The 23663-nt window shown below is 50.5% G+C and overlaps 1 protein-coding gene across 1 annotated transcript in view; it reads right to left on the bottom strand.

Annotated features, from left to right (window-relative positions):
- Positions 1-23663, bottom strand: part of SBF2 (SET binding factor 2) — a 321660-nt gene that overhangs the window by 137024 nt on the left and 160973 nt on the right. The window contains exons 4-6 of the mRNA XM_075325834.1: positions 15639-15761; positions 15342-15452; positions 8540-8645 (exon numbers count right to left, since the gene is read on the bottom strand). Coding sequence (XP_075181949.1) covers positions 8540-8645; positions 15342-15452; positions 15639-15761 — 340 coding nt within the window. The remainder of the gene's footprint in view (positions 1-8539; positions 8646-15341; positions 15453-15638; positions 15762-23663) is intronic.

Raw genomic sequence — 23663 nt, 5'->3', positions numbered from 1 at the left:
TGGGGACAGGGATGATGGGAGTCACCGACAGTGAAATGAGAGTAGATTGTGAGCTCTTGGGGACAAGGATGATGGAAGTCACAGACAGTGAAATGAGAGTAGATTGTGAGCTCTTGGGGACAGGGATGATGGGAGTCACCGACAGTGAAATGAGAGTAGATTGTGAGCTCTTGGGGACAGGGATGATGGGAGTCACCGAGAGTGAAATGAGAATAGATTGTGAGCTCTTGGGGACAGGGATGATGGGAGTCACCGACAGTGAAATGAGAGTAGATTGTGAGCTCTTGGGGACAAGGATGATGGGAGTCACAGACAGTGAAATGAGAGTAGATTGTGAGCTCTTGGGGACAAGGATGATGGAAGTCACAGACAGTGAAATGAGAGTAGATTGTGAGCTCTTGGGGACAGGGATGATGGGAGTCACCGACAGTGAAATGAGAGTAGATTGTGAGCTCTTGGGGACAAGGATGATGGAAGTCACAGACAGTGAAATGAGAGTAGATTGTGAGCTCTTGGGGACAGGGATGATGGGAGTCACCGACAGTGAAATGAGAGTAGATTGTGAGCTCTTGGGGACAGGGATGATGGGAGTCACCGAGAGTGAAATGAGAGTAGATTGTGAGCTCTTGGGGACAGGGATGATGGGAGTCACCGACAGTGAAATGAGAGTAGATTGTGAGCTCTTGGGGACAAGGATGATGGGAGTCACAGACAGTGAAATGAGAGTAGATTGTGAGCTCTTGGGGACCGCGATGATGGGAGTCACAGACTGAGTGAAATGAGAGTAGATTGTGGGGAAATAAGGTTGTTGGTAATATTAGATAACTAGCCCCGCGGACAGGGATGATAGGAGTCACAAACTGAGCGATAAGAGTAGATTGTGAGCTCTTGGGGACAGGGATGATGGGAGTCACAGACTGAGCGATGAGAGTAGATTGTGAGCTCTTGGGGACAGGGATGATGGGAGTCACAGGATGGGTGAAGTGAGATTAGATTGTGGAAAAAAGGTTGTTGGTAATATTAGATGATTAGCCCCACAGCCCCCCCCCCCCCCCCCGGGACAGGGATGATAGGAGTGATACATTATTGGTGAGGATTTTAGACTGTAAGCCTCTGGGGTGACACACTATAGGAGTAATGCAGTATGTACAGCGCAGCATAACATGTTGGCACCATATATAATTGTATCAGCCGTCTGCAGACTGGGTTGAGGCAGCACAGACACCGCCGCGCAGAAGGTTTCACTTAAAAATGAAGAGCGTTAAAAACTTTTTGCATTATCGTCAAGAAGCGGTGATGGACGCTGGCGCGGGCCGCAAGTCACACATCTGAAGCCTGAACCGTCCTGCTGCCTCTCGCATGGAGCCACTTCAGAAAAGAGGCCATCACTGACATCATGAAACGTGCTGTGTACGGCGGCCAGGCCCCCGAGGGCTCGCAGAGTACGGACTTCATTACTAACCAATAATCTGCACCGCGCCGCCATATGAGTGCGATTAAAAAGTAATCAGGACGCAGGGGAAACAATGTCTTTGGAGCATCTCGCCGCATTCCTGCGAGTGCACGGCACATTTCAGCCGTCCATGTGTTCTGTAATCTGATGGGAGTGATATAATGTAACCTGGTAAATACCTGCGACTGATCATCACATCCAGAGCTGAACTCACAATTCTACCACTTCTCTGTCAAGAGGAAACATTTTGAGCAGCTCTCGTTTTCTCCTGCACCCCGAAGTGCGATTCACCACATCTCGGAGTGGTGAACTTCACATTTGGGGGGTACAAAGATGACACCATGGGGTGAAGACCCTCGCAGGGGTGCAAAGTGCAGGGAGATGAATCTCAGAGCTTGGGGTGCAGAACTTCAAATCTTGGAAAAGTACAGACACAAGTTTGTTGGGATGCAGGACCAATAAAGGCGATGTAAGAAATGGCTTCACAGAACTACACTCGTACTAAACAGAATTTTGAATGCAGCTCTGAAGGACAAACTTATATCGATGCTCTTTTAGGAAATTGGGGTGCAGATCCTCACATCTTGGGGAAGTACAGACACTTGTATGTTGGGGTTCAGGACCAATAAAGGCGATGTAAGGAAAGGCTTCAACAAATTTACACTCGTACTAAACAGAATTTTGAATGCAGCTCTGAAGGACAAACTTCTATTGATGCTCTTTTAGGAGCTTGGAGTGCAGATCCTCACATTTTAGGGAAGTGCAGACACTTGCTTGTTGGGGAGCAGGACCAATAAAGGCGATGCAAGAAATGGCTTCAACGAACTACACTCGTACTGAACAGAATTTTGAATGCAGCTCTGAAGGACAAACTAATATCAATGCTCCTTTAAACTTCCCACATATTTCATGCTGGTTCGGTTTATTGTTCTCGTGTTCTTCATTGTGGTAAAATAATGAAAGTCTATGTCAGGTGACGGCGGCCAATGAATAGGGATCAGCCGGCGGAGCGGGTGACCACAGCCTTCACTTCCTCACTGTATGCAGCCATTGTGCCTGTGCACTGACCCGTCCCTCATTAGGGTCCAGTATGTACTGTATGCCATGTACGAGGCACGTCCGCACTGTACTTTTCCATGCGGCGTGGAGCCGAGCTGCTTTCTAGGCGCAGGGCTGTGATTATGTAACACTCCGTGACCGGGATTCCTGCTTGTTTACTGGGAGTGGACACGCTCGCTGCACTCAGTCTGGGCGACGTTTACTCCACATCCCCTGTAAATAAACCTAATCGTTGTATAACGAGGAGCTCTGAAAAGTTTCATTGCATTTAGGTTTAATTGTTCCCTATATTCATGATCTCCGCTTCTTGCCCGTAAACTGGAAGAATATGGTTTATATGCGGAGGGTGAACTCCCGTAAAGAATTTAAGATTTTTATAGCTGAGGGTTTGTCACAATGTATCAGTCTAGACAATCCTTGTATAAGCGAAACAAAACTATTGTGCCAATCATTTGTTACAGAGTATCAGTTTAAGTAAAGAAAACAAAACTGCTTGGCATTTTCAACAATATTCAGTAAGGGTCCGACCGCTGGGACCCCCACGGATCCTGGGAACCGGGCTCTGAACTGCCGCACTGGCATGGAGCAGTCACTGTGCAAAGTGTCACTGGTGCATGGACTGTGTGAGAAAGCCTCGGATATCTACAGCAGCCATCCAGACAGTGAATGCAGCGCTGACCATGCATGCTCCATTACAATCAGGCATTCCACAGCTCATGCTTGGGTACTATGGGGATCCAAGGGAACAGAAAGTGAGATCAGAAGTGGAAAGGGGAGCCGGCCCCGGGCGGAAAGAGGAGCCGGCCCCGGGCGGAAAGGGGAGCCGGCCGCGGGCGTAAAGGGGAGCCGGCCGCGGGCGTAAAGGGGAGCCGGCCCCGGGCGCAAAGGGGAGCCGGCCGCGGGCGCAAAGGGGAGCCGGCCCCGGGCGCAAAGGGGAGCCGGCCCCGGGCGCAAAGGGGAGCCGGCCCCGGGCGCAAAGGGGAGCCGGCCCCGGGCGCAAAGGGGAGCCGGCCCCGGGCGCAAAGGGGAGCCGGCCCCGGGCGCAAAGGGGAGCCGGCCCCGGGCGCAAAGGGGAGCCGGCCCCGGGCGCAAAGGGGAGCCGGCCCCGGGCGCAAAGGGGAGCCGGCCCCGGGCGCAAAGGGGAGCCGGCCCCGGGCGCAAAGGGGAGCCGGCCCCGGGCGCAAAGGGGAGCCGGCCCCGGGCGCAAAGGGGAGCCGGCCCCGGGCGCAAAGGGGAGCCGGCCCCGGGCGCAAAGGGGAGCCGGCCCCGGGCGCAAAGGGGAGCCGGCCCCGGGCGCAAAGGGAAGCCGGCCCCGGGCGCAAAGGGGAGCCGGCCCCGGGCGCAAAGGGGAGCCGACCCCGGGCGCAAAGGGGAGCCGACCCCGGGCGCAAAGGGGAGCCGACCCCGGGCGCAAAGGAGAGCCGACCCCGGGCGCAAAGGAGAGCCGACCCCGGGCGCAAAGGAGAGCCGACCCCGGGCGCAAAGGAGAGCCGACCCCGGGCGGAAAGGGGAGCCGACCCCGGGCGGAAAGGGGAGCCGACCCCGGGCGGAAAGGCGAGCCGACCCCGGGAGGAAAGGGGAGCCGACCACTGGTGGAAAGGGGACCCCAGCAGCTGACAGTGAAGTCCACAGCAGCATACTCTCCCCATTTAGAGCACATGCAGTTTTGTCAGGCTCGGCAGAGAGGATACCGCTTTGGATGTGACTAAGTATAGGAGATATCTCCAGCGCCGTGCACTATAAGAATTTGCTCACTTCCTGAACATGTGATGTGGACTTACCCAGCGATATGGAGATGTAGTGCTGCAAATTTGCCAAAATAACCAGACAGGACGTGAACGTGCAGCTTATCACACAATCACAGTCACAGCACATGATTTAATGGATTAAGATAGAAAGTTTTATGAGGTTAATGAGCCCGGCCGCCCCCTCGTGCCTCGCTGCCCAGTCATTGTGGCCTTGTAACCTTTTATTCTTTTCTAAATTAAACCAACCCTTGTTGCAGCCACGACTCTGCCGGAGCCATATCAGCTCCGCAGCGTGAAGAGCGGCAAAGTGATGCAGAAGACGAGGACGGAGAAGACTGCACATCTGATTAAGCAGTTACCGGAGCAGGAACGCGCCGTCTTCACACAATTAATGGATTAATTCCTCACCTAAGATCTCTACGTGCTATAAAATTCGGCACGGCGCCTGTAATCATGTGACGGCGGTATAAGCGGAGGCAGATAGGGTCTAATACCCATCAGAGAAGAAAAATACAAAGATGGACAGTTTTTCACATTTTTTTGTGATATGGTTTACTAGTCAGAATATATTAGTGACGGATGATGGGAGTGATTAGTGATTGTGCGAGATAAAAAGTAGGGGTAGATTGTGTGTGTTATGAGGTCGTCCATCTTTGGGAAGTTTGTCTTTATCATCAATACATAAATATACGTATTTTGGGTTAAAAATCATTTAGGCAATTAAGTTTCATTAAAAGGTTTTGCCGCGTTTGGCTTCCACAGGCCCATTGCTTCCTGCAAAAATCGAATTTGATGTGATCCGTGGTCATAAATCAGTTGAGAGGAGCTCAGAAAAAAAAAAAAAAAGAGGAAAAAAAGTTACTCTCCTATCAAACTTTAGAATGAGCTCACTGATGGATTCTCAGTTAACTCATTCTACAGCGGCAATATATATAATGGCATCCAATGACAATTTTTTTTTTTAAAAAAAAAAGGGAAGAAAGTGGTCTCCAAAGGTGGATAAGGATGATTAACGTTATGCATTATGTTTTAGACACGGATTATAAGCTCCTGGGCGCAGGAGAAGGATGATGAGAGTGATGCGATTCTTGGCTCCAGGGATGGTTGGAGTGATACATTGCAGTTGAGATAAGAATAGATGGTTGCCTGGAACATAATAATAATAATAATAATTTTATTCATTTATATAGCGCTATTAATTCCACAGCGCTTTACATACATTGGCAATACTGTCCCCATTGAGGCTCACAATCTAGAGTCCCTATCTGTATGTTTTTGGAGTGTGAGAGGAAACCGGAGAACCAGGAGGAAACCCACGCAAACACGGACATACATACATACATACATACATACATACATACATACAAACTCCTTGTAGATGGTGTCCTTGGTGGGATTTGAACCCAGGACCCCAGCGCTGCAAGACTGCAGTGCTAACCACTGAGCCACCGTGCATACTCTGCTTTCCGAGAAATGGCTGGAAAGCGTTTTTCGGCATTTTGCAGGACATGGACCTCTGTATATTTAGAGTGGATTTTATATTTTGGGTTTATTGCTGAACACTAATTTTAGCAGCCGGACGCACATAATATGCCCAAGGATTTAAGGATTTTCCATATTTCTCCGTCCGATTTCCCGGAAACCAGTGCTCAGCGGCTCAGACTCTGGACCCGTTGAGGACAATCTGGTGATTTTCCTGATTTAGTACAGTAATGCCTGCGACGGAGCGACGGTGTCCCAGGCACAGAGAGTATTATATTATTACATGATAAAGAGATTGTCTGTAAGTATCCCGAGACGTGGAGAGCAAGACGCACAAATCAAGCATGTGCCGTAGAGACGAGCCCCCGCAATGCAGAAAGGGGGATTGTGCAACCCTGGTAAACACGACCCCCCACCTCCTAGTGCCTGCGCTTACTGGAAGCCCCCATCACCTGCACCAGACACACATATTGCTATGTAATATAAGATTCAGCCCCCCCAGGAATGCCAGTAAATCACGGCCCGGACACACACAACTCCGGCGGCCCTGTAATGAGATTTATACGGGATTTATGGCCCGGATAATAACAGTAAAGGGAGCGCTCCGGGCTCGATGATGGCGGATCAGACAGTCGTAAAGTCAAAATTTTAATCAACTTTATGAGCAGAAGACAATGATGATGGAATAAGATGTCAGCAGAGATTAATAATGCCGTTACCAGGAAATCCATTAGTACTGCCGGTAATACTGATCGCTATATTGATGACTTATGGCACCCGGTGGCCCCTGGCATCTATCAGACTCCTCCTAAAGATAGACAATGATGTCTTATTACCAAGATAACACTCTCCTGCCTGATGGGGGGTGCAGAGGCTGGATCCCCACTTATCACATGGTCCAATTGGATCTCCTTCTATTAGCCGGAGGGGAGAGATGCTACAAATAGGACTGGATGCCACCATGTATTATATAAAGGGTCTACAGATTTACTAGAGCAGACGTCATCAAGGGATATAGCGCTCCTGCCCAATTATTGACAGCACTCGACCATGTGGCCGGGTTCCTGCAGGAGCGTCTTCCTCAATATGGGACCATGCACCATGAAGGGGGGGTATAAAGCCAATTGTGCAAAGTAAGGTTATGTGCACATACCCACTCTATGGGTATGTGCACATAACCTTACTTTACACCCCCCCCCCATCTTCATGGTGCATGGTCTCATAATGAGGAATAATGAAAAATCTCCTGAAGAAGGGCCAGAAAAGTGCCCCATAAAATGATCATTTCAAAACAACATTGTGCGCATGTTCCGTCCTATGTCACCACTTTTAAAGGGATCCGCTCAGGTGCAATATGCACCCAGAACCACGAGCAGTTCAGGGCGCATATTGCTAATCCCTGCCTAACCATCCCTGTATACACTAGCATAGATAAAGAGATCTTTAGAAAAAGTATTTCTAAAAATCCTTTATGATATGCTAATGAGGGCAGGGACTAGTCACAAAGGTATAATAGCTCCACAACTAGTCCGCCCTCTTAGCTTGGTAGTACGCCCACAGGGACGTGCTAACATGCTACCCAATACCCATTGCCCAGCATCATCGGCAGTGACGTGCATACCTGTGTCCGTTGTTACCGCTTCAGACGTCGGGTTTAGGGTCAGAAGTTCCCGGCACTTCCACTCCTGCTCACGAGGCCTCTCTGAAGCTGGGACACGTACACTCGGCTTCATAGTGTGCATGACAGACATTCTGATCATGCGCACTGAGCCTAAACCGGTGACAACGGACAAAGGTACACATCATGGCCAATGACTCTGGGCAATGGGTATTGAATATCATGGTAGCACGCCCCTGTGGGTGTGCTTATATGCTTAGAGGGCGGACTAGTGAAGGGAAGTAACGCTCCTTGGGACTAGTCCCCGAGCTCATTAGCATATCATAAAGGATCTTTAGAAATACTTTTTCTAAAGATCTCTTTATCTACCCTACTAAATACAGGGATCGTTAGGCAGAGATTAGCAATATGCACCCAGAACTGCTCGTGGTTCTAGGTGCATATTGCATTTGACAGGTTCCCTTTAACCATTTCAGAGTCTGAAAACCATGGAGTGCTTAAAAGAAGTAGCATGTTCATTCTTCGGGCAGCTTGGAGCAACCACCGATGGATCAGTCTTGGAAAAACGACCACCACCGGTGTCTGGATGACACCATGTGCACATAGCCTTATGATGTCATTTGCATCCAAAAAAAACCCCTGAATTTAATGACTTGCATCTTGCTTGCTTTTTGGACCTTGCCCAATGGATGTGGAGTAGTAGAGAGGCACGGTGTCTCAGTGGTTAGCAGTGCAGGGGTCCAGAGTTCAAATCCCACCAGGGACAACATCTGCAAGGAGTTTGTATGTTCTCCCTGTGTTTGCGTGGGTTTCCTCCGGGTTCTCTGGCTTCCTCCCACACCCCAAAGACATATACTAATAGGAAATTTAGATTGTGAGCCCCAATGGGGACAGTGCTGCTGATGTATGTAAAGCGCTGTAGAATATGTTAGCACTATATAAAATATATATGAGCCATATAAAATCGGACACCGACGGCATTACTGCACCCATGCGTGTTTTACTCTGAAACGCTGCGGTATTTCATACTTGTAGAAGTCGTCCGCGGCCGATGTGACTTGGTCACTTCTCCACGCTTTACTCCTTAAGCTTTCTCCCTACGTGTGTATAGAGTGAAGCCACCAGGGACTTGCCTCTTGGACTAGTCTTCCTAGTCACATAGCGGGGTTGTGTCCTTACCTAGTTGCTGAAAGAGCAGCGCCACGCTGGTGCCCGTCACTGGCAGGCTGTCATACAGGGGCGTCTGAATCAGCTGCCGGTCTCCCGCTCCCAACGAGAACAGTTTCTGTAAAGGAGAAAAAGACAAAAGTGACTGTCATGCCAGCATTTGCTGTGGGGACGATTCCCGTAACATCCATCCCATAAAAGTGGAAAAGGGTAAAAAGAAAAACATCTGAACGAATGGCTATAAGTAAACGGGCAATGTCCACACCGGTGTCACTAATAATACTGCTATATAGGCACAATACATAAAGAGGACCAAAAGGGCAAAGGTCACCTACGAGCGGAGTTCTGCCCTCAGGTTCCCTTTAAGAAGAGTGAAGACCAGGCAGAGGTGTACATTTTTATGGGGTGAAGCCCAGGACTGGCCGGATCAGCACCAATCATGTGTCCAGTCTACACATAGAGCGCAGGAAGATGGAGCCGGGGGTGACCCCCGAGAGGGGCGATCTGCGCTCAGCATCCTCACCTGTCCCCCCCAGGGGGCTGCTCCTTCTATAATGAATCCCCAGACTGTCCGTGCCCTATAATTCCACCCAAAAAGGAAAATAAAGGGCTGCCAAAAAATAACCAGCAATGTCAGGAACAAGGAACAAGCAGCTCTCTCTGACACGCAGCCATGGGGCGGTGCATTCACGTCTCTGCCCAGTAAAAGCCATAGGGTATTTATGCTCCCTCTTGACCAGTGGCAGCTGGGGGTAGTCGCTATCTCTCTCGACCAGTGGCAGCTGGGGGCAGTCACTATCTCTCTCTCTCTCTCGACCAGTGGCAGCTGGGGGCAGTCACTATCTCTCTCTCTCTCGACCAGTGGCAGCTGGGGGCAGTCACTATCTCTCTCTCTCTCTCTCTCTCTCGACCAGTGGCAGCTGGGGGCAGTCACTATCTCTCTCGACCAGTGGCAGCTGGGGGCAGTCACTATCTCTCTCGACCAGTGGCAGCTGGGGGCAGTCACTATCTCTCTCTCTCTCTCGACCAGTGGCAGCTGGGGGCAGTCACTATCTCTCTCTCTCGACCAGTGGGCAGCTGGGGGCAGTCACTATCTCTCTCTCGCTCTCTCTCGACCAGTGGGCAGCTGGGGGCAGTCACTATCTCTCTCTCTCTCTCGACCAGTGGCAGCTGGGGGCAGTCACTATCTCTCTCTCTCTCTCTCTCTCGACCAGTGGCAGCTGGGGGCAGTCACTATCTCTCTCTCTCTCTCTCGACCAGTGGGCAGCTGGGGGCAGTCACTATCTCTCTTTCTCTCTCGACCAGTGGCAGCTGGGGGCAGTCACTATCTCTCTCTCTCTCTCGACCAGTGGCAGCTGGGGGCAGTCACTATCTCTCTCTCTCTCGACCAGTGGCAGCTGGGGGCAGTCACTATCTCTCTCTCTCTCTCGACCAGTGGCAGCTGGGGGCAGTCACTATCTCTCTCTCTCTCGACCAGTGGCAGCTGGGGGCAGTCACTATCTCTCTCTCTCTCTCTCTCGACCAGTGGCAGCTGGGGGCAGTCACTATCTCTCTCTCTCTCTCGACCAGTGGCAGCTGGGGGCAGTCACTATCTCTCTCTCTCTCGACCAGTGGCAGCTGGGGGCAGTCACTATCTCTCTCTCTCTCGACCAGTGGCAGCTGGGGGCAGTCACTATCTCTCTCTCTCTCTCGACCAGTGGCAGCTGGGGGCAGTCACTATCTCTCTCTCTCTCTCGACCAGTGGCAGCTGGGGGCAGTCACTATCTCTCTCTCTCTCGACCAGTGGCAGCTGGGGGCAGTCACTATCTCTCTCTCTCTCGACCAGTGGCAGCTGGGGGCAGTCACTATTTCTCTCTCTCTCTCGACCAGTGGGCAGCTGGGGGCAGTCACTATTTCTCTCTCTCTCTCGACCAGTGGGCAGCTGGGGGCAGTCACTATCTCTCTCTCGACCAGTGGCAGCTGGGGGCAGTCACTATCTCTCTCTCGCTCTCTCTCGACCAGTGGCAGCTGAGGGCAGTCACTATTTCTCTCTCTCTCGACCAGTGGGCAGCTGGGGGCAGTCACTATCTCTCTCTCGCTCTCTCTCTCGACCAGTGGCAGCTGGGGGCAGTCACTATCTCTCTTTCTCTCTCGACCAGTGGGCAGCTGGGGGCAGTCACTATCTCTCTCTCTCTCTCGACCAGTGGGCAGCTGGGGGCAGTCACTATCTCTCTCTCTCTCTCGACTAGTGGCAGCTGGGGGCAGTCACTATCTCTCTCTCTCTCGACCAGTGGCAGCTGGGGGCAGTCACTATCTCTCTCTCTCTCTCGACCAGTGGCAGCTGGGGGCAGTCACTATCTATCTCTCTCTCTCTCTCTCTTGACCAGTGGCAGCTGGGGGCAGTCACTATCTCTCTCTCTCTCTCGACCAGTGGCAGCTGGGGGCAGTCACTATCTCTCTCGCTCTCTCTCGACCAGTGGCAGCTGAGGGCAGTCACTATTTCTCTCTCTCTCGACCAGTGGCAGCTGGGGGCAGTCGCTATCTCGCTCTCTCGACCAGTGGCAGCTGGGGCAGTCGCTATCTCTCTCTCAACCAGTGGCAGCTGGGGACAGTCTCTCTCTCTCTTTTGACCAGTGGCAGCTGGGGGCAGTCTCTCTCTCTTTCTTTTCACCAGTGGCAGATGGGGGCAGTCGCTCTTTCTTTTCACCTAGTGGCAGCTGGGGGTAGTCGCTATCTCTCGACCAGTGGCAGCCGCTATCTCTCTCTCTCTCTCTCTCGAGCAGTGGCAGCTGGGGGCAGTCACTATCTCTCTCTCTCGACCAGTGGCAGCTGGGGGCAGTCACTATCTCTCTCTCGCTCTCTCTCGACCAGTGGCAGCTGGGGGCAGTCACTATCTCTCTCTCTCTCGACCAGTGGGCAGCTGGGGGCAGTCACTATCTCTCTCTCGCTCTCTCTCGACCAGTGGCAGCTGGGGGCAGTCACTATCTCTCTCTCTCTCTCGACCAGTGGGCAGCTGGGGGCAGTCACTATCTCTCTCGAACAGTGGCAGCTGGGGGCAGTCACTATCTCTCTCTCTCTCTCTCAACCAGTGGCAGCTGGGGGCAGTCACTATCTCTCTCTCTCTCTCTCTCTCTCTCTCTCTCTCGACCAGTGGCAGCTGGGGGCAGTCACTATCTCTCTCTCTCTCTCGACCAGTGGCAGCTGGGGGCAGTCACTATCTCTCTCTCTCGACCAGTGGCAGCTGGGGGCAGTCACTATCTCTCTCTCTCTCTCTCTCGACCAGTGGCAGCTGGGGGCAGTCACTATCTCTCTCTCTCTCTCGACCAGTGGCAGCTGGGGCAGTCACTATCTCTCTCTCGCTCTCTCGACCAGTGGCAGCTGGGGGCAGTCACTATCTCTCTCTCTCGACCAGTGGCAGCTGGGGGCAGTCACTATCTCTCTCTCTCTCGACCAGTGGCAGCTGTGGGCAGTCACTATCTCTCTCTCTCTCGACCAGTGGCAGCTGGGGGCAGTCACTATCTCTCTCTCTCTCGACCAGTGGCAGCTGGGGGCAGTCACTATCTCTCTCTCTCTCTCGACCAGTGGCAGCTGGGGGCAGTCACTATCTCTCTCTCTCTCTCGACCAGTGGGCAGCTGGGGGCAGTCACTATCTCTCTCTCTCTCGACCAGTGGCAGCTGGGGGCAGTCTCTATCTCTCTCTCTCTCTCGACCAGTGGGCAGCTGGGGGCAGTCACTATCTCTCTCTCTCTCTCGACCAGTGGCAGCTGGGGGCAGTCACTATCTCTCTCTCTCTCTCGACCAGTGGCAGCTGGGGGCAGTCACTATCTCTCTCTCTCTCTCTCTCTCTCTCTCTCGACCAGTGGCAGCTGGGGGCAGTCACTATCTCTCTCTCTCTCGACCAGTGGCAGCTGGGGGCAGTCACTATCTCTCTATCGCTCTCTCTCGACCAGTGGCAGCTGAGGGCAGTCACTATTTCTCTCTCTCTCTCTCGACCAGTGGGCAGCTGGGGGCAGTCACTATCTCTCTCTCTCTCTCGACCAGTGGCAGCTGGGGGCAGTCACTATCTCTCTCTCTCTCGACCAGTGGCAGCTGGGGGCAGTCACTATCTCTCTCTCTCTCGACCAGTGGCAGCTGGGGGCAGTCACTATCTCTCTCTCGCTCTCTCTCGACCAGTGGCAGCTGGGGGCAGTCACTATCTCTCTCTCTCTCGACCAGTGGGCAGCTGGGGGCAGTCACTATCTCTCTCTCGCTCTCTCTCGACCAGTGGCAGCTGGGGGCAGTCACTATCTCTCTCTCTCTCTCTCTCGACCAGTGGGCAGCTGGGGGCAGTCACTATCTCTCTCTCTCGACCAGTGGCAGCTGGGGGCAGTCACTATCTCTCTCTCTCGACCAGTGGGCAGCTGGGGGCAGTCACTATCTCTCTCTCTCTCTCTCTCTCTCGACCAGTGGCAGCTGGGGGCAGTCACTATCTCTCTCTCTCTCTCTCGACCAGTGGCAGCTGGGGGCAGTCACTATCTCTCTCTCTCTCTCGACCAGTGGGCAGCTGGGGGCAGTCACTATCTCTCTCTCTCTCTCTCGACCAGTGGCAGCTGGGGCAGTCGCTATCTCGCTCTCTCGACCAGTGGCAGCTGGGGCAGTCGCTATCTCTCTTTCAACTAGTGGCAGCTGGGGACAGTCTCTCTCTCTCTCTTTTGACCAGTGGCAGCTGGGGGCAGTCTCTCTCTCTTTCTTTTCACCAGTGGCAGATGGGGGCAGTCGCTCTTTCTTTTCACCTAGTGGCAGCTGGGGGCAGTCGCTCTTTCTTTTCACCAGTGGCAGCTGGGGGCAGTCGCTCTTTCTTTTCACCAGTGGCAGCTGGGGGCAGACTCTCTCTCATGACCAGCAGCAGCTGGGGGCAGACTCTCTCTCATGACCAGCAGCAGCTGGGGGCAGACTCTCTCTATACCAGCAGCAGCAGGAGGCAGACTCTCTCTATACCAGCAGCAGCTGGAGGCAGAGTCTCTCTATACCAGCAGCAGCTGGGGGCAGACTCTCTCTATACCAGCAGCAGCTGGGGGCAGACTCTCTCTATACCAGCAGCTGGGGTAGATTCTATACCAGCAGCAGCTGGGGGCAGACTCTCTCTATACCAGAAGCAGCTGAGGGCAGACTCTCTCTATACCAGAAGCAGCTGGGGGCAGTCTCTCTCTATACCAGAAGCAGGTGGGGGCAGACTCTCTCTATACCAGAAGCAGGTGGGGGCAGACTCTCTCTATACCAGAAGCAGCTGGGGGCAGACTCTCTCTATACCAGAAGCAGCTGGGGGCAGACTCTCTCTATACCAGAAGCAGCTGGGGGCAGACTCTCTCTATACCAGAAGCAGCTGGGGGCAGACTCTCTCTATACCAGAAGCAGCTGGGGGCAGACTCTCTCTATACCAGAAGCAGCTGGGGGCAGACTCTCTCTATACCAGAAGCAGCTGGAGGCAGACTCTCTCTATACCAGAAGCAGGTGGGGGCAGACTCTCTCTATACCAGAAGCAGCTGGGGGCAGACTCTCTCTATACCAGCAGCTGCTGGGGGCAGACTCTCTCTATACCAGAAGCAGCTGGGGGCAGACTCTCTCTCATGACCAGCAGCAGCTGGGGGCAGACTCTCTCTATACCAGAAGCAGCTGGAGGCTGACTCTCTCTATACCAGAAGCAGGTGGGGGCAGACTCTCTCTATACCAGCAGCAGCTGGGGGCAGACTCTCTCTATACCAGAAGCAGCTGGGGGCAGACTCTCTCTATACCAGAAGCAGCTGGGGGCAGACTCTCTCTATACCAGAAGCAGCTGGGGGCAGACTCTCTCTATACCAGAAGCAGCTGGGGGCAGACTCTCTCTATACCAGCAGCAGCTGGGGGCAGACTCTCTCTATACCAGAAGCAGCTGGGGGCAGACTCTCTCTATACCAGAAGCAGCTGGGGGCAGACTCTCTCTATACCAGAAGCAGCTGGGGGCAGACTCTCTCTATACCAGAAGCAGCTGGAGGCAGACTCTCTCTATACCAGAAGCAGCTGGAGGCAGACTCTCTCTATACCAGAAGCAGCTGGGGGCAGACTCTCTCTATACCAGCAGCAGCTGGGGGCAGACTCTCTCTATACCAGAAGCAGCTGGAGGCAGACTCTCTCTATACCAGCAGCAGCTGGGGGCAGACTCTCTCTATACCAGAAGCAGCTGAGGGCAGACTCTCTCTATACCAGAAGCAGCTGGGGGCAGACTCTCTCTATACCAGAAGCAGCTGGGGGCAGTCTCTCTCTTTACCAGCGGCAGCTGGGGGCAGACTCTCTCTCTTTTGACCAGTGGCAGCTGGGGGCAGACTCTCTCTCTTTTGACCAGTGGCAGCTGGGGGCAGTCTCTCTCTTTACCAGCGGCAGCTGGGGGCTGACTACCTCTCTCTGACCGGCAGCATCAGTGAGCAGTCTCTCACTCTTGAGTGGCAGCTGTGAATCTCTCTCCTGCTGATTATTTCCATCTAGCGGTTATCAGACTATTATACGACCTTCATGAAGGAGCAGTAACCTCATCTCCGATCAGGACCCCACGATGCACAATGATCAAACACCTGACATTTCACCATGTTACACAACAGCAATAAAATCTTTTTACGTTTAGACATCAAACCAGAGAGAATGGGACACAAAACTTTATACGGTCTCTATAAAACCAGCATCTGCGGCACATTACTGGTCACACACGGCACGATGCTTCCCTACGATGCTTCCCTACGTGCTGTATGTGAAGTATAGGTTAGACGCGACTGTGCCCCTAGTGGAGAAATAACACAAGTACAAGATTGCTGTGGAGCGCTGTTACCTGCGATCCTCCGGCTGCGGGGATGATACAGGTTACGAGGTTTGCGACCAGGTTCTCCAGCGACACATTCAGACTGTCCACATAAACGGTATAGATCAGCCCGAGGCAGGCCTGCCAAGAGAAATAACGAAAAATGTAACAAAGCAGGAGGATAAGATGGTGCACTATAGGATATCGTCATTGCAAAAGCAGCTCTGTACTTAAAAGTGCAAGCTCTTCTGCCAAGGACAAAAATACCAATGACTGCAAACACTGCTTATTTTCAAAGTAAATACTGTAAGTTTGTGTTACACTGACCCTGAATATTTCCGGATAGTCTAATCTGGACACTAGCACCAAACTTTTCGGAGCAAACACTTGCGCTGGTTGAATCAAACCAGAATCTTCGTCGTCGCCATCGCTGTGATCGTGCTTGGTTCCCTGAAAAGTACAAAAAAAAAAATGCAATAAGTTTACAAACAATCAAATCTGCAATCAGAGACTATAACACTGGAAATATACTGTAAAGATGTTCTATAGACCAGTGGGGCCTACGCATTCACCTCGCTGCAGGTGCCATCACTGGGAATGTAGCCTAACCATTAACCAAACAGCCTATCCAGAACTAGAGAGATGGTGACATCACTGAGAACGCAGCCTATCCAGAACTAGAGAGATGGTGACATCACTGAGAACGCAGCCTATCCAGAACTAGAGAGATGGTGACATCACTGAGAACACAGCCTATCCAGAACTAGAGAGATGGTGACATCACTGAGAACGCAGCCTATCCAGAACTAGAGAGATGGTGACATCACTGAGAACACAGCCTATCCAAAACTAGAGAGCAGTGGTGACATCACTGAGAACACAGCCTATCCAAAACTAGAGAGCAGTGGTGACATCACTGAGAACGCAGCCTATCCAGAACTAGAAAGAAGTGGTGACATCACTGAGAATGCATCCTATCCAGAACTAGAGAGAGATGGTGACATCACTGAGAACGCAGCCTATCCAGAACTAGAGAGAGATGGTGACATCACTGAGAATGCATCCTATCCAGAACTAGAGAGAGATGGTGACATCACTGAGAATGCATCCTATCCAGAACTAGAGAGAGATGGTGACATCACTGAGAACACAGCCTATCCAGAACTAGAGAGATGGTGACATCACTGAGAACGCAGCCTATCCAGAACTAGAAAGAAGTGGTGACATCACTGAGAACGCAGCCTATCCAGAACTAGAGAGATGGTGACATCACTGAGAGCGCAGCCTATCCAGAACTAGAGAGAGATGGAGACATCACTGAGAACGCAGCCTATCCAGAACTAGAGAGCAGTGGTGACATCACTGAGAATGCAGCCTATCCAGAACTAAAGAGCAGTGGTGACATCACTGAGAACGCAGCCTATCCAGAACTAGAGAGCAGTGGTGACATCACTGAGAACACAGCCTATCCAGAACTAGAGAGATGGTGACATCACTGAGAACGCAGCCTATCCAGAACTAGAAAGAGATGGTGACATCACTGAGAATGCATCCTATCCAGAACTAGAGAGAGATGGTGACATCACTGAGAACGCAGCCTATCCAGAACTAGAAAGAAGTGGTGACATCACTGAGAACGCAGCCTATCCAGAACTAGAGAGATCGTGACATCACTGAGAACGCAGCCTATCCAGAACTAGAGAGAGATGGTGACATCACTGAGAACGCAGCCTATCCAGAACTAGAGAGCAGTGGTGACATCACTGAGAACACAGCCTATCCAGAACTAGAGAGATGGTGACATCACTGAGAACGCAGCCTATCCAGAACTAGAAAGAGATGGTGACATCACTGAGAACGCAGCCTATCCAGAACGAGAGAGCAAGAGTGACATCACTGAGAACACAGCCTATCCAGAACTAGAGAGATGGTGACATCACTGAGAACGCAGCCTATCCAGAACTAGAGAGAGATGGTGACATCACTGAGAACGCAGCCTATCCAGAACTAGAGAGCAGTGGTGAAATCACTGAGAACGCAGCCTATCCAGAACTAGAGAGAGATGGTGACATCACTGAGAACACAGCCTATCCAGAACTAGAGAGATGGTGACATCACTGAGAGCGCAGCCTATCCAGAACTAGAGAGAGATGGAGACATCACTGAGAACGCAGCCTATCCAGAACTAGAGAGCAGTGGTGACATCACTGAGAATGCAGCCTATCCAGAACTAAAGAGCAGTGGTGACATCACTGAGAACGCAGCCTATCCAGAACTAGAGAGCAGTGGTGACATCACTGAGAACACAGCCTATCCAGAACTAGAGAGAGATGGTGACATCACTGAGAACACAGCCTATCCAGAACTAGAGAGAGATGGTGACATCACTGAGAACACAGCCTATCCAGAACTAGAGAGAGATGGTGACATCACTGAGAACGCAGCCTATCCAGAACTAGAGCGCAGTGGTGACATCACTGAGAATGCAGCCTATCCAGAACTAGAGAGATGGTGACATCACTAAGAACGCAGCCTAACCAGAACTAGAGAGCAGTGGTGACATCACTGAGAACGCAGCCTATCCAGAACTAGAGAGCAGTGGTGATATCACTGAGAACACAGCCTATCCAGAACTAGAGAGAGATGGTGACATCACTGAGAATGCAGCCTATCCAGAACTAGAGAGAGATGGTGACATCACTGAGAACGCAGCCTATCCAGAACTAGAGAGAGATGGTGACATCACTGAGAACGCAGCCTATCCAGAACTAGAGAGAGATGGTGACATCACTAACACTGTAACCTATACATTCCCAAGAGAGCAATGGTGACATCACTGAGAACGCAGGCTATGCATTCACAAGAGAGAAGTGGTGACATCACGGAGACTGTAAGCTATCCAATCCCAAGAGTGCAGTGATGACATCATCAGGAATGTAGCCTGTCCATTCACAAGACAGCAGTGGTGACATCATGGAGACTGTAGGCAATATATTCACAAGAAAGCAGGAGTGACATCCCCGGGAATAAAAGCCTAACCAATTTCCAGAACAGTAATGATGACATCACTGAGAATGCAACCTATGCAACCATCTGAGCTCAGCGGTGACATCACTGAGAATGCAGCCAATCCAATCATCGGAAATCAGCGGTGACATCACTGAGGATGCAGCCAATCTATCCACCTGAGATCAGCGGTGACATCAGTAAGAATTCAACCTATCCATTCATAGGATATCAGCGGTGACATCATTAAAGATGCAGCCTATCCAATCATCGGAGATCAGCGGTGACATCACTGAGGATGCAGCCAATCCATCCACGTGAGATCAGCGGTGACATCACTGAGGATGCAGCCAATCCATCCACGTGAGATCAGCGGTGACATCACTGAGGATGCAGCCAATCCATCCACGTGAGATCAGCGGTGACATCACTGAGGATGCAGCCAATCCATCCACGTGAGATCAGCGGTGACATCACTGAGGATGCAGCCAATCCATCCACGTGAGATCAGCGGTGACATCACTGAGGATGCAGCCAATCCATCCACGTGAGATCAGCGGTGACATCACTGAGGATGCAGCCAATCCATCCACGTGAGATCAGCGGTGACATCACTGAGGATGCAGCCAATCCATCCACGTGAGATCAGCGGTGACATCACTGAGGATGCAGCCAATCCATCCACGTGAGATCAGCGGTGACATCACTGAGGATGCAGCCAATCCATCCACGTGAGATCAGCGGTGACATCACTGAGGATGCAGCCAATCCATCCACGTGAGATCAGCGGTGACATCACTGAGGATGCAGCCAATCCATCCACGTGAGATCAGCGTTAATTGGTTAAATTACCAAGCTAATAGCCACTTTACAGAGTAAGAGAGGAAGAGGCAAATTACATATATATTCCTCGAAGCATTGTATGGCCCGTAACTAATAGAACGTAAAACCACAGGGTTTGACATTACTCCAAGCTCGTCCTGGCCCTCACCCCCTGCAGACGGGTCCCATGTTGCTCTATGGAGATTTATGGCCCCTTCACAGTTTGGAATGAGGCCCTGATTTAGTGTGGCCGGAGCCTGGGCAGGCCTGACGAGCCTCTTGTCATGCCTCCACGGTTTGATCTCTGCAGATTAGATTTGGTCGGTGACGGGAGTGCAGAGTTAAGGCTGCGGTCAGAATGGTGTAACTCTTCGGGGGCAGAAGGGAGATTGGACAGACTGACAAATTCTATCTTCCCCAGTCCAGGAGCAGATCCGATCTATCAGCGCCGCAGCCTCGCCTGGGACCTGAGTGAGGCCTTCACATGAGCACAGCTGGGAACATTCTGGTAGACGGGGGTCTCAGACGTTTCCCACAGAGATATTTGCAGATTTTCTTCGTCAGCGCGTCGCCAAGATCCTGCGCGACTAGCGAAAAACCGTAAACCCAAAGGAGTCAGTCGTCACATGTGTACAACTGCTATAGGGGATGGATGAGGGTCCCATCATATGAAGACCTGTCCTACCTACCAGCGGCCCCCCAACTCCTGAAATACCCTGTGCTGCTGTGGATCCCAATTCTACTGTGTAGCCATCAGTCTGAAACCTATTACTAAATAATGGATGACCCAACTACTATGTTGATTTCAATCTGCTCCAATATAAGCGAGTATCTCTGCTGAAATACTCTGTGCTGTTAGCAATCCGACTCCTACTATAAAACCATTGGCCCGAGACCTCCAATAAAATCAGTAAAGCCCTCCCTGAAAATACTGGAAGACCTTGCTCTTGCTATTATGATGAGTTCATACACTTCTCCTGAAATACTCCTTCAACTATGTAGTTGTCAGTCTGGCATCCCATAACATCAGCACACTACTCTCCTGAAATACTCTGTGCTGCTGAGGATCCTGCTCCAACTACATAGCCGTCAGTCTGATAGCCTACTAGATAAGCCCACTAGTCTCCTGAAATACTCTGTGCTGCAGAGGATCCTGCTCCAACTATGTATCTGTCAGTCTGAAATTCTACAAGATCAGTATATAACTCTCCTGAAATACTCTGTGCTGCTGGGGATCCTGCTCCTTCTACTACGAAGCTGTCAATCTGGCATCCCATAAGATCAGCACACTACCCTCCTGAAATACTCTGTGCTGCTGAGAGACCCTACTCTTTCCACTCTGTGCCTCCCATAAAATGTTATTGGGTCTTATAAAATTTGCTTTTAATAAATAAGCCCCGCCACAAGCATGGCTGGGGACACAAGTCTGCACCGGCCCTTTAAATCATTATTTTTCTATGGGAGAACACTTGATGACATCCATTTTCCGCCTGGTCCTTGTTTTCTCCACGTCGCCCGAGTTGGAATGGTCGGCGAGTAGTGGAACATTCCAGCGCCGCTCCGTTATATAAGAGGACACCTGGCCTCGTATAAAATCTGCTCCGCGAGAAAACAGATCAATTTATCAAAGCAGAAGTCAGCGAGTGTAATCCTTCCAGCGGTAAGTGGCGTGCTCCTACGCGCTCTGGAACAATGTTTCGGAGGGGTTGCTAGAAAACAAAAGACTTGTGAAGAGGACACAGGACGGGGGGCTACGCTCTGTGATACATTCCAATCAGCAACGACCGCTAACGATCTGGAACGTGACGCCAGCACCATCTCAACATCCACTCATTAAAAGGACAAGAACGTGTGATAAATCCCAAAAATGCTGCATTATCTTGCCCAGGTTCACGTTCCAGAGCTGTCATGTTCATCCTGAGCCTCCTGCTTCAGGATGCTAGAACTGCTGTGAGACAAAAGACTGACATGGATGAAATAATAGGAGGTGGAACGGAGGATGTATACGGCATTAGAGGAAAGATGGATGACAACCAATGCATACAGAACTCAGGAAAGGAAAGATTGATGACAACCAATGCACATGGAACTCAGGAAAGGAAAGATGGATGACAACCAATGCATACGGAACTCAGGAAAGGAAAGATGGAGGATAACCAATGCATATGGAACTCAGGAAAGGAAAGATTGATGACAACCAATGCACACGGAACAAGGAAATATGGATGACAACCAATGTATACGTAACTCAGGAAAGGAAATATGGATGACAACCAATGCATACGGAACTCAGGAAAGGAAAGATGGAGGACAACCAATGCATATGGAACTCAGGAAAGGAAAGATTGATGACAACCAATGCACACGGACCTCAGGAAAGGAAATATGGATGACAACCAATGCATACGGAACTCAGGAAAGGAAAGATGGAGGACAACCAATGCATATGGAACTCAGGAAAGGAAATAAGGATGACAACCAATGCACACGGAACAAGGAAATATGGACGACAACCAATGTATACGGAACTCAGGAAAGGAAAGATGGATGACAACCAATGCATACGGACCTCAGGAAAGGAAATATGGATGACAACCAATGCATACGGAACTCAGGAAAGGAAAGATGGATGACAACCAATGCATATGGAACTCAGGAAAGGAAAGATGGATGACAACCAATGCACACGGAACAAGGAAATATGGATGACAACCAATGCACACGGAACAAGGAAATATGGATGACAACCAATGCACACGGAACAAGGAAATATGGATGACAACCAATGCACACGGAACAAGGAAATATGGATGACAACCAATGTATACGTAACTCAGGAAAGGAAATATGGATGACAACCAATGCATACGGAACTCAGGAAAGGAAATATGGATGACAACCAATGTATACGTAACTCAGGAAAGGAAATATGGATGACAACCAATGCACACGGAACAAGGAAATATGGATGACAACCAATGCATACGGAACTCAGGAAAGGAAATATGGATGACAACCAATGTATACGTAACTCAGGAAAGGAAATATGGATGACAACCAATGCACACGGAACAAGGAAATATGGATGACAACCAATGCATACGGAACTCAGGAAAGGAAAGATGGATGACAACCAATGCATACGGAACTCAGGAAAGGAAAGATGGATGACAACCAATGCATACGGAACTCAGGAAAGGAAAGATGGATGACAACCAATGCATACGGAACTCAGGAAAGGAAAGATGGATGACAACCAATGCACACGGAACAAGGAAATATGGATGACAACCAATGCACACGGAACAAGGAAATATGGATGACAACCAATGTATACGTAACTCAGGAAAGGAAATATGGATGACAACCAATGCACACGGAACAAGGAAATATGGATGACAACCAATGTATACGGAACTCAGGAAAGGAAAGATGGACGACAACCAATGTATACGGACCTCAGGAAAGGAAATATGGACGACAACCAATGTATACGGACCTCAGGAAAGGAAAGATGGATGACAACCAATGCATACGGAACTCAGGAAAGGAAATATGGAGGACAACCAATGCATACAGAACTAAGGAAAGGAAATATGGATGACAACCAATGCATACAGAACTAAGGAAAGGAAATATGGATGACAACCAATGTATACAGAACTCAGGAAAGAAAAGATGGATGACAACCAATGTATACAGAACTCAGGAAAGGAAAGATGGATGACAACCAATGCATACAGAACTCAGGAAAGGAAAGATGGATGACAACCAATGTATGCGGAACTCAGGAAAGGAAACATGGATGACATCCAATGCATACGGAACTCAGGAAAGGAAAGATGGAGGATAACCAATGCATACGGAACTCAGGAAAGGAAAGATGGAGGATAACCAATGCTTACGGAACTCAGAAAAGGAAAGATGGATGAAAACCAATGCTTACGGAACTCAGGAAAGGAAAGATGGATGACAACCAATGCATACGGAACTCAGGAAAGGAAAGATGGATGACAACCAATACACACGGAACTCAGGAAAAGAAAAATGGATGACAACCAATGCACATGGAACTCAGGAATGGAAATATGGATGACATCCAATGTATACGGAACTCCGGAAAGGAAAGATGGATGACAACCAATGCATACAGAACTCAGGAAAGGAAATATGGATGACAACCAATGCACACGGAACAAGGAAATATGGATGACAACCAATGCATACGGAACTCAGGAAAGGAAAGATGGAGGACAACCAATGCATACGGAACTCAGGAAAGGAAAGATGGATGACAACCAATGCACACGGAACAAGGAAATATGGATGACAACCAATGCACACGGAACAAGGAAATATGGATGACAACCAATGTATACGTAACTCAGGAAAGGAAATATGGATGACAACCAATGCACACGGAACAAGGAAATATGGATGACAACCAATGTATACGGAACTCAGGAAAGGAAAGATGGACGACAACCAATGTATACGGACCTCAGGAAAGGAAATATGGACAAC

The sequence above is a fragment of the Anomaloglossus baeobatrachus genome, chromosome 10 (genome assembly GCF_048569485.1).
Source record: "Anomaloglossus baeobatrachus isolate aAnoBae1 chromosome 10, aAnoBae1.hap1, whole genome shotgun sequence".
Taxonomy (NCBI): domain Eukaryota; kingdom Metazoa; phylum Chordata; class Amphibia; order Anura; family Aromobatidae; genus Anomaloglossus; species Anomaloglossus baeobatrachus.
The sequence above is the reverse complement of the archived record's forward strand: the minus strand, read 5'-3'. Positions and strand labels throughout refer to the sequence as shown.